General features: G+C 47.0%; 1 protein-coding gene across 1 annotated transcript in view; it reads left to right on the forward strand.

Moving 5' to 3' along the window:
• The window catches only part of LOC120915856 (indolethylamine N-methyltransferase-like), a 39,184-nt gene that overhangs the window by 2,630 nt on the left and 24,171 nt on the right, over window positions 1-12,383 (forward strand). The window contains exon 2 of the mRNA XM_040326665.1: window positions 2,362-2,562. Coding sequence (XP_040182599.1) covers window positions 2,362-2,562 — 201 coding nt within the window. The remainder of the gene's footprint in view (window positions 1-2,361; window positions 2,563-12,383) is intronic.

A 12,383-nucleotide genomic window follows, 5' to 3' on the forward strand; every position in this document is an offset into this window, starting at 1 on the left:
GTACTTGGACTACACCCTCCCAAGAGAAATAGGTTCCCTCAATGGGACCTGGCAGTAGTCCATAATTTTTTAGCAAACCCTCATCATACTCTGACAGAAGACTGTTCTTTATGGGAGATCTCCTTTAAAATCTGCTTTTCTATTAGCCATGATTTCAGGTGAAAGTGTGTAGACTCCAAAAATTTGTGGTGGCAGTTGTGCTGAGACCATTGGATCATTTTGTACCAAAGAGTGGCATCCATATTTCATCTTTCCAGTGAATGGGTGCTTCCAGCCTTTCCAGCAGATTCAGGTGCTGATCTGCACAAGTTGGACATTCCAAAAGTCCTCAAAGCCTATCTCCAGGCTACTTCTACATTCAGAATCATGAAAATTCAAAGAGTAAGGGGCTTCGGCCAGAACGATCTCGGCCTGAATAGTGAAAATATTCACCGGGCATGTAGAGCCGGGAAGGATCCTCCAGAGGTGGTTAGAGCTCATCACTCAACCAGGGTGATGTCATCTTCTTGGACGGAACAGGCATGGTTGTCTCTGGAAAGAGGCTAGCTGGTCTTCACATTATATGTTCTTAAAACACTACAGGGTGGATCCAGCAGCTCTTACTACAGTAGAGTTTGGGAGGAAGTCTATCCAAGCTTCTATGTCTTTTTGTTGAATAAAGATTAGGTTTACAGCATTAAACCCTCCCTCTCAAAAGCTCATCCTTTATCATATGTATGCTGCCATGTCTGGCGTCAGGAAAATGGAAAATTGTATCAAATACTTACTGTTATTTTTCTTTCCTGATGCCAAGACATGGCAGCATACGAACCCTCCCTCTGATCTTTTTGCTTTATACGGAGAATGGGGGAGGTTGCTCTCAGTCAGACTTTTATAGAGAGTTAAACGAGTCCTGTGGGTGGATATAGGGGCGGAGCTATATCATATGTATGCTGCCATATTTTGGCATCAGGAAAGGAAAATGACAGTAAGTATTTGATACAATTTTCCATTTTCTTAACCACTGTATAAACAACAAAAAATCTGGAACAAACATTTTTGTGCATTTCTGAGGGTTTTTTTTAGCTCTATGGGGCACTAGCTTCTCTCAAAAACATGAGTTTGGTATACAATATATTCATATTTTTATATATATATATATATATATATATATATATATATACAGGGCCGCTGATAGGGCAGTACAGCCAGCCCTGTTGTACCGGGCCCGGCCCCCATCAGCTCCACAGGGGGGCTCGGGCAACAGTTAATTTATTCATATTAAAATTTCGAAACCATACCCCGCTACTACTTGCTTAGAGAAGGGGGGTTGTAATTTAATTTTCCTGGGCCCCATCTGGTCTACAGAGGGGCCCAGGAGATGAGTGCAGTGTTCGGACTATTTCTCCCTTTTCTGGCACATTTACATAAAGCCGCGCCGCACATTGCTCTGTAAGTTAATTAGTCCCAGCTCCCGCTGCCCACTGCCTTCCCAGGCGGAATGATACTACGGGGCTCTGCTTAGCTCCGTCTCCCGTTTTCAGGTGCCGAAAATGCTCCAAATGCTCACCTCTTGTCAGCTCCCATTTTAAATGGAGAGGTGGAGATGACCAAGTGACAACACCCAACCAATAGATTAAAAGGGAATTCCAGCTTAACCCTAGCTACTCCTAAAACTCTCAGCTCCTAGGACCCATGCTTACTAATGTGTAAGATAGATGTGTATACTTATTAGTTATCAGGCTGTTCCGGTCCAGTCACATGGTCCTGCTCTCCTGTGTCACGGATAGGCCATTAAAGAGGAAGTAAAACCTCCTAAAAAAAAAGTACTTGCCTCCAATGGAAGCCCCCACAGCCGTCCACGTCTCCCCGTCTGGCCGCCAACATGTTGTCCCGCAGTGACTTCCGAGTGTCGCGGCTCCAGCGCTGTGATTGGCCAGAGCCGCGATGACGTCACTCTCGCATGCGTGCGGGAACGGCACAGTACAACTGAAGCAACGGCACAATGTGCCGTTGCTTAAGTTGGCTTAAGTGCACATGTGCCGCATGACGTCGGCACATGCAAATACAGGGATATCTCCTAAACCGTGTAGGTTTAGGAGATATCCTTGTTAGCTACAGGTAAGCCTTAATATAGGCTTACCTGTAGCATAAAGTGGTAAACGAGGGTTTACAACCACTTTAAAGCCTCAGGATGAAGTCACCGCTTCAGGCTTTACTTGCTGTTGTCAGAGCGCTCTCTCCTTTCCCCTGCAATGACACTGGCTGACACAGAGGAGCAGGATAATGTGCCTGGTCCAAAAGCAGCCTGAAAATAGGCCAGTTTACAAAGTTTTCTACATTTTAAAAATTGTAATCCACTGTGGTTTTTTTTTTTATAAGGTGGTGTTAAAGGAGACCTACTAATTGACTTTGGAGCTGGACCCGCAATTTATCATCTTCTCTCTGCTTGTGAAGCTTTCAACAATATCATCACTTCCGACTTACTTGAGCAAAACCGAACACAGCTACAGAAGTGGCTGAGGAATGATCCCGATGCAATAGACTGGACTAAAACTGTCAAGTTGGTTTGTGAACTGGAAGGTAACAGGTAAGTTACATGTGTCAGTGTGATTAGAACAATGTGCCTATGTAACAGCAATCCTGTCCTTTTCTCTGACTGCTTTCTACCTCTTTCAATTTCTGAAGCAGGCATGGGGGGGGGGGGGCTAAATAGTTGGGGACCCCAGCAATGCAATATCTGCATCTTATTTCCAAAGTTTTCGCAGGATTGGAGTCAGTAAGGCAGTGTCCAGGGGTCAGCAAGACAGAAAATAGGGTCAGTAGTTTGTAGGGCAGTGTACAGTAGGTTGTCAAGGCAGTGTACAGGGGTTAGCAGGGCAGCGGACAGGGGTCAGTAGGGCAGTGAGCAGTGGGTCAGGGGGCAAAGTACAGGAGTCAGCAGGGCAGAACATGGGAGGTCAGCAGGGAGTTTACAGGGGGTTAGTGAAGAAGAGGACAGGGGTCAGCAGGATGGAGAACAGTGGTTGTGAGGGTAGAGGACAGGTGTCTGCAGGGCAGAGCAAAGGGAGTTAGCAGGGCAGAGAGCAATAATCATAAGGATAGTGTATAGGCGTCAGCAGGATAGAAGATAGGGGTCAGAAAAAAAAGGCCAGGGTTAATGGTGGCAGAGAACTCAGCAAAGCTCCTCCTCCCTTCCCCACACTGCAAATTATATCTGCAAGCCAAAATTCTCCCCAAACAAAAATATCCCCTTCTCCCAGTCAAACTCCCCCCCCCCTCCCAGCATAGATTTTTGCCCCCCAATCCTGCCTCCCAGCTCAAATCAGTCCCCAATTCCCCCTACTAGCACAAATCTCCATCCCAAAACATTCACCTCACCTAACACACATCATTTTTCTCCTCAACTTTCCCATCCTAGCACAAATCCTCTCCCCCAAATCCCCCTTCATAGTACAAGTCACCCCCAATTTCCCCTCCCCCAGTCCACCCTATTAGCCCAAGTTCCCTCACCACTTCCTGGCACAGATTCCCCCTTCCCAGCACAAATCCTCTCCCTCCAATCCCCCCTGGTAGGACAGGTTCCCCCAAATCCCTCCTCCTAGCACAACCCCTTCCAAATTTCCCTCCCCAGCACAAATCCTCCCTCCCTACCCAAATGAATCCAAAAACCCCCTCCTAGCAGAAATCCCCCAAGCTCCCTCCTTGCACATTTCCCCCTATTCCTCCTCCTAGCACAAATTCCGAAACCTCCCTCCAACACCCACTCCTAGCACAAATACCCCCCAATCCTCATTACCCTTTTGAGCATAAATAGCCTCCTCCTCCACAAGCATCCCAAGCACAACTTATTGTTCCAACCCCCCCTTTATTGTGTACAATTCCCAGCATTGTGTACAACTTGCCCCCACCTTACATGGGGTAAACCGCTACAGAGCCAGGGAGAGGTGCAGGCTGTGTTGCGCTCCCACCTCCTGTCAGAATAGTGCTTCTCCATGCGGCAAATGACGTAGGTTTGCTCTTACATCAGGCTGCACACACACGGTTTGATTTCCTGCCACCTATGTTCTCCAAGGGCTGCCTATCTCCTGGCAGCAGGACATGTGGGTGGGGGGAATTAATCAAACCCTGCTGTGCAGGGCCGGACTGGGAATGAAAACCAGCCCTGGAAATAATTTCATACCAGCCCCACAGCATAACGTCATTATTTTCTTATTCATAAAAAGGAAAAACATTTTAAAGCACATTTGAAGAGTGTATTATGTAAAGATATGACACAAATGAAAACACACAGACTCTGCTGTGCTCCCCTCAAGGGTCCCCACTCACCAGATCCAACTCCCCGCCAGGGCTACACAGCATGTAGTAGGTATATGTAGGTATAGTGGAAAACTGGGAAGCCTATACTACATGCTGTGTACTCCTGGCGGGGAGTTGGATCTGGTGAGTGGGGACCCTTGTGGGGGAGCACCGGGACCACCGCGAATGCTGTATCAGCTGTATAGGAACACCTTTCCTCACTGCAAGAACCTGCATCCATAAGCCCTGACTGTAATCAATAGAACTTTCCCACTAGAGACTATTGTGTTTTATGTTTTTATGTGATCTCCTTCATGCGGCCTTACCGGTCAGACATCATATAGCCTTAGACCTGAGGCTGCAATTGGACTATATACTTTCATTCACTGTATGATTATTTTAATTCTCACCTACACATAGCATTTGTTAATAGAGGCGTACCTAGAGCATTTGCCACCCGGGGCGGATCCTATATCTGGCACCTCCCCCCCCACCATAACATGTAAAAACACCCCACTGTGCTCCCTGCATCCTTCAATATCTTTTTGTCACTTATGTGTACCCCCTCTCCACAACTGCACCTCTGGACCCTTTTACATTACACAGCACCCTGCACCTCTGGGCCCCTTTACATTACACAGCATCGCACCTCTGGACCCCTTTACATTACACAGCACCCTGCACCTCTGGACCCTTTTACATTACACAGCACCCTGCACCTCTGGGCCCCTTTACATTACACAGCACCCTGCACCTCTGGACCCTTTTACATTACACAGCACCCTGCACCTCTGGACCCTTTTACATTACACAGCACCCTGCACCTCTGGACCCTTTTACATTACACAGCCCTTGTACCTCTGAACTCCTTTACATTACCCTGCACCTCTAGACCACTTTACATTACACAGCCCCCTGCACCTCTGGACCTCTTTACATTACACAGCCATTGTACCTCTGGACCCATTTACATTACATAGCACCCTGCACCTCTGGACCCCTTTACATTACACAGCCCCCCACAGCTCTGGACACCTGTATGTTACACAGATACCCCCCTAACAGTTCTGGACCCCTGCATTTTACACATACCACCCTACAGTGTAGGTCCCCGCTACAGTACAGACCCCCAGAGAGCCATCTGCTGGGAAGCAGAGGATCAGATGAGTAGAAGTGTTTATTTCACCCTAGATAAAGCCAGAAAGTAACCCTTGCAGTGCAAGTACAGCCCCAGTGTTGGGCTTCAGGATTACCTCTTGTTTTGGTTACAACTTTGAATTTTCCCTCACATTCAGTCAGGGCCAGATTAAGAACATCATGGGCCTGGTGCTGAGGATTTTGGTGGGGCCTTTTAGGCTGCATTCACACCTCCGCGACAAGTAACGCCGCGTACGTGGCGTATTTTGCCGCGAATAGTGTAACTTTTTTTTACAAATCCTTCCTATTGCTTTGTATGGCCGAACACCAATGCCGCCTGAAAAAAAGGGTCCGGGACTTTTTTTCATGCCGCAGGTGTACGGCGTCTATGAGATGTGAACCATCTCATAGACAGCAATGGGAATTCTCCCTCCAGCGGAACGAGCGGCCGGCGTCGGGCGTTTTGTCGCGGAGGTGTGAATGGGGTGTAATAAATAATAAATAAATGCGTGGGAATGACATGAACGCAGCCCAGCCAAGGCAAGTGACCAAAGGCACAGAACCCAGAAGGAAGACCGGGTGAAGATGGAAGTGCCCGGGCCCCGCCTGATTCATCGCAGCACTGGAGGGCTCAGTCTGAAAATTGAAGTGTACACTAATGTGCTAATATGCTGTGTATACTTGTACGTTGTGGCATAACCTACCCCAGGGCCTCTAAAAAGTAGTAATGTCAGGAAAGTTTACTACCGCTTTATTATCACAGGATCCCAGGAGCCTCTCATGGGGCCCCCTACTGACCCGGTGGACGGTGGCCCTTGGGCAGTGCCTAAGTGCACAGTTGCCAACATTTAAAAAATATTTTCAGGGCCACTTTTTTATACAAGTGCTATATTTAGAGTAGCTGAGATCCCCGATGTTCCTCTATACATCATAGTAGTAATCACAAAATTAAATGAGTACTAATAATGGGGCAGAACAAATATGAGAACTGATATTTCCTTTAGTTGAACTAACAAAAGTGTGTCCATTCTAGAGCTGGTAACATTGAGGATATTCAGTATAATTTTAAAGAACTGTTTTTGTGGGTAAGCGACATAGGGGAGGAGTATGGACGGTATATAAGTGGGAAGTATGTGCAGGTGAGGGAGAGGAATGTGGAGGGTCTAACAGTGGGCACTATGTACAGGAGAGGAGTACAAAGGGTACGGAAAAAAGCACTATGTACAGGAGAGGAGTGTGAAGGGTATGACAATGGGCAGTATGTACAGGAAGAGTGAGGGGGTATGACAGAGGGTAGTACGTACCAGAGAGAATGTGGGAGGGTATGATGGGGCAGTATGTACAGGAGAGGAGTGTGGAGGGTATGACAGTGGGCAGTATGTACAGGAGAGGAATGTAGACGGTATGATAGTGGGCTCTATGTATAGGAGAGGAGTGTGGAGGGGATGACAGTGAACACTATGTATAGGAGAGGAGTGTGGAGGGTATGACAGTGGGCACTATGTATAGGAGAGGAGTGTGGAGGGTATGACAGTGAGCAGTATGTACAGGAGAGGAGTGTGGAGGGTGCGACAGTGGGCACTAAGTACAGGAGAGAAGTGTATGACAGCAGGCACTATGTACAGGAGAGGAGTGTGAAGGGTATGACAGTGGGCGCTATGTATAGGAGAGGAGTGTGGAGGGTATGACAGTGGGCACTATGTACAGGAGAGGAGTGTGTAGGGTATGACAGTGGGTACTATGTATAGGAGAGAAGTGTGGAGAGTATGACAGTGGGCACTATGTACAGGAGAGGAGTGTGGAGAGTATGACAGTGAGCACTATGTACAGGAGTGGAAGGATATTTAGGGACTGAGTAGTGGTTAAGCGGGTCATACATGGATTGAAATTACGCCAATTATGCAGAGACCAGCCATAGTCAATCTATGTATGGGCTAGCTGGTTTTACACAAGTCAATCTATTAATCAACTTGAGTACAACCTGTTTTTTTTTTCTTAAAACAATCAGTGCTGCCAGCTATAGTTTGCAACACTGATCATTGTACGCACTGGCAGAACACAATAACACTGCAGGAGTGATTCCCCCATCCACAGGTCAGCAGGTGAGAGGGTGTGTGGGGACAGGCTGGGGAGAGATACTAGTCAGTGGCTGGGTAGGCACTGGTAGTATCAGAGCCAGATACACACAGATTACATACGCCACGATCGTTAGAGCGAGAACAATAATTCTAGTACTAGACTTCCTCTGTAACTCTAAACATGTAACCTAAAAAAATGTAAAGCATCTCTTAGGATACCAAAAAAAATTGTGCTAACTTAACTAACTGTTTTTTTAATGAATGAAACATTTTTTTACAAAAAAACATGTTTGAAAAATTGCTGCGCAAATACTGTGCTAGAGCTGCACAATTAATCGTTAAAAAAATTGTGATCTCGATTCAACCCCCTGACGATCTTCAATGCAGAGTTTGCTGATTCTTTCATATAACAAGTGGAGAGACTTTCAGCAAAGAAAATATCTGGGCAGTCTGCCAAGTTTTTAACAGGAAACATTGTAATTAACCTTCCTTCTTAGATCAAAGGGATACACTTCTGTGTGTAAAGAACAAATCTGGGCAGTCTGCGAAGTTTGTAAACAAAATTAAACATTGTAACTAACTAACATTGTAACTAAATTTAACCACTTAAAGTCCAACACTTGTTTCTTAAATTAAAAAGTAATATTATTTGCTAGAAAATTACGCCAAACATTATATATATTTTAGCAGAGACTCTAGGGAATACAATGGCTATTGCTGCAATATCTTATGTCACACTGCATTTTCCCACTTCAATGAATAATAAAAACCATAAAAACAAAACAGTGAAGTTAGCCCATTTTTTTTTTTTTTGTTTTGTTTTAATGTGAAAGATGATGTTACGCCGCAACAATCGTGAGAGAATCGTGATCTATCTTCTAAGCAAAAAAATTGCAATTCTCATTTTAGCCAGAATCATGCAGCTCTACACCGTGCAACATAAAAAGTGCAAAGACCACCATAGAGTCATTTTCTAGCAAAAAACAAATGATGATGATTTTTACGTGTAGTAGAGAAGTGTCAGAATTGGCCTGGGTGGCAAGGGGTTAATTACCATGAGTAATATACAAATAATTATTATAAGCACTGTGATCCTATCAGTCTGCTGTAGTGTGTCAGCTTGTATTTATATTGGCCGCTCTGAATGTAGCTTCTGACAGGCTGTGCAAGCAGGCCCGTATCTCCGGAACCATAAATGATAGCCGTCCCATATTTTAGCTCTTCCCATGCCTACCCCCAAATGTGGGGTTTCTGTGACCTCTGGTCATCGAGCTACAACCCCCCCAAATTCGATCTTAAAAAAAAAAAAATCTTAAAAAAAAAAAAAAAAAAAATTTTTTTTTTTTTAATTGGGCAAATGGGCCTATCTTGAGAAAGGGGCCTGGAGCTGCAGCTCCATCAGCCCCATTGTTAATCCGGCCCTGCATTCAGTGATCATTGGGACAGACCGAGAAGCTACCTAGTAGGAAAACAGACAGAAATTAAAATGAGGTTCTAGCCCTTCTTTATTCTACTCCCCCTAAAAAAAAAAAACGTTTTGGTATACATATAATTCATAAGGCTAAAAACAGACCAGTGGCCATGAAGTGAAACATCTTACGGCTTCTGAAGTTTCAATCTACATGAAATCATAACAAAATACCCAGGCTAAGTATTGCCAGGTTTGGCATGCAGGAGCAAAGGCGCTTTCTTGACTTCTCCTGGGGTTAGGCCTCTTTCACACGGAGCGGATCCGTAATTGATCCGATCCGTGTGTGTCTGTCGGCTCGGGGATCCCCGCTGAGCTGTCGGCGGACAGGGCGGTCCCCCACACAGTGGAGAGACCGCCCTGTCTCTCCTCCGCTCTCCCCTATGGGGAATCAGATGAATACGGACCGTGTGTCCGTATTCATCCGATCCGTTCCGCCTGACGGAAGAAAAATAGGGTTTTCTTCCGTCCGCAAAAGCGGATCTTTGCGGACGCGGATGGTTGCGGACGTTAGCGGATGCATCATCCGCTAACGTCTGCAATCCCATAGGGAACCATTACAAGTCCGTAAAACTTGTAATAAACGGACCGTTCGTCCGTACGTCTGAAAGGGGCCTTAGTTCGATCATCAGACCCCCCTCCCCACCCTACATCAAAACACACATGGAGACTGGAGGGCCTGTACTTTGCAGGGGCAGGGGGGGGGTGCTTGCCAGTCTGCACACCGGGACCCCTTCTCTCCGTGGTCGCGGCAGCGAATGTCACAGCCGAACCGAGCAGAGAGAAGCCGCCTCCCCCTCCTCCTTTATGTCTACACAGTGCTGTTGGATGGAGGGAAGTGGGGTGGTCTGTAGGACTCTACAGCAAGTTTTAGATAGCACATAGGAAGATAGGGCAAAGTATTAAATGTACTTCGTTCCCTGGCAAACAGAACACATCATTAAAAATAGAAGTGAGACTTCTTCATTAACCATTTCCCATTCCAAAGCATTGCTAGTTTTTGTCAGCCACTCGTGATTAACTCACATATCTGCTGAATCACTTCTGTTTCTTGCATTAGCTTTACCACTTTCTGTGTCACTTGCACACTAAACAAAGGTAATGAAGATGGTGCATTGTGCCAGTCTGCACACCCGGGACCCCCTTCTCTCCGTGGTCGCTGCAGCGAATGTCACAGCCGAACCGAGCAGAGAGTAGCCGCCTCCCCTCCTCCTTTATGTCTACACAGTGCTGTGCATGCAGGAGGAGGGGGAGGCGGCTACTCTCTGCTCGGTTCGGCTGTGACATTCGCTGCCGCGACCACGGAGAGAAGGGGATAATTGCGCCGGGCCCCGGGTGTGCTGACTGTCCCCCCCCCCCCCCCAAGCCACAATCTCGGGCTCTCCCTGTGTGTTCTGTGCCGCTGCCTTACCTCGCGGCGCTCTCTGCTTCAGTCGGGGGGGGGCACCGGTCTGACCCCCCCCCCAGCGTGTGGGCGGTGCTGGCGCCGCACGGGACGATGGAACTAGATCTGATGATCAGTTCTCCTGCTCGGCTCCTCCCCTCCCTCGACACGTGATCGCTCCAGCCTCCAGTCCACACAGTGCGGGAAGGAATGGAAAGTGCAGTGGCGAGCATGGCAGCCGCAACCCGCCGGCGGCCGGCCCGCCGCTGCTTTTTATTCACATAATGTGACATAACTTGACACTGGAGTGACTACACCTATGCATAGGGCAGGCGTCCACCCCTGCATAATTGCAAAGTGCGGCCGCGATGGCGGCCGCGGCCGTAGCCCACAGCTGATTAATTTGACTGACAGCAGGCGGCCTACCGGGAATTTTCCCGGTATCCCGGTAGGCCAGTCCGGCCCTGCTGTGTGTACAACCAAATGTAAAAGCGATCCTGCATCCCTGGCTGAATAGAGAAGCACTGTTCTGACAGGAGGGGGAGAGAATAGCACAGCCCGCACCTCCTCCCAGCTCTCTCTTCTCTGCTACTTGTACTTTTAGGACTTCACTGCGCCAGGCTGCCCTCCCCTTGTCCTGGGCCCTCAGTGTGGGGATGGGAGGGGGGAGCTCAGTGGCCATGGAGGGTGGGTCTGAGGGAGCACAACTGAAATCTGGGGCTTATTTCTTACTTACCTCGTCCAAGGAACATTTTCCATGTTTCTGTTTGAATTAAAAAAAAAATGCTTTTTGCTTCCATCACTTCCTGTAGATCATCTCACAGCATGCACTGCCTTTGTGCATCACAGAATAGGTGTGTATTATCAGTCAGGACCACACCTCCCCTATACCGCCACTTGTTTGTTTTTCCACTCACTTTCTGTCAAACTCTTTTAGATCTCCCTTCAGCTATATAGTGCATGGGCCTGTCTGATTTGATACAAATTGAATGGGTTGGTCAGGTGGCTCCTATTCCAGAGTTTTGGTACATCTAAAGAGAAAATTGTACAGAGATTGTACAGTGTATGGTCATCTTCATGCAAGTGCATAGGAGGGAGTGGATGGAGACACTATCAAGCCCCAGTCCCATCTCCACCCAGTGGAAACTTGTGTTCCCTCATGTGTTTTTTTGTTTTTTTTGGGGGCGTTTTGGAGCATTTCTGTTCCTAGCGCATTAGGCAGTTGCTCTATGGGTGTCAAACGCCCCAAAGAAGCTCCAGAACATTTTTTAGAGCAGAGCGTGGCACATTTCTTATTGATTTTTTTTGTTGCACTTGCAGCACGTTTGTCACACGGCAGACCCGCACCTGCTACCTGTGCTTGGGTTGCCATTAACATTTAATTGCAGTTCATGTGAGATGCTCGTTGGTAGCGCAATTCCAAAACATGTGTCAAAGTGTGTTTTTTTTTTTTGCAGTTTGCAGTGCATTTTGAAACGCACAGATGTGAATGGAGATCCATGTTCTTGTGTAAACACACCATTCACACCTAGTGTAGTGGCAGTGCAATTTTCTGGCTCATTTTTTCCGTAAAACATAGGGCAGCCTATTGATTTTAATGAGCTGCCCTACACTTGGCAAGGTAGCTCATGGAAAATGTTAGCGTGGGGCATTTTGCTGCATTTGTAGCTACGTTTTTCCACGTGGCAAAATGTGTTTGCTTATTCGTTTGGAGTGTCGTTAAGAATACAATTAAACACCAATATCACCAATATTTGGATGCGCACACAAAATTGTTCGCAAAAATCCTAGCAACTAGAATAAAAGAGTACATGACGGAATTGGTCCACCCGGATCAGGTTGGGTTTGTCCCAAGTAAAGAGGGGAGGGATAATGGAGTGAGAACACTTCTGCTCTTACAAAAAATTAGAGAGGGAAGGATCCCCGGTCTACTCCTGTCAATCGATGCCGAGAAGGCGTTCGACAGGCTAGACTGGGGATTCATGATCAGCACACTAGAATGCATGGGGATAGGCCCTAGAATTATGAAATGGATAAA

Source organism: Rana temporaria, chromosome 10, assembly GCF_905171775.1.
Source record: "Rana temporaria chromosome 10, aRanTem1.1, whole genome shotgun sequence".
Lineage (NCBI taxonomy): Eukaryota > Metazoa > Chordata > Amphibia > Anura > Ranidae > Rana > Rana temporaria.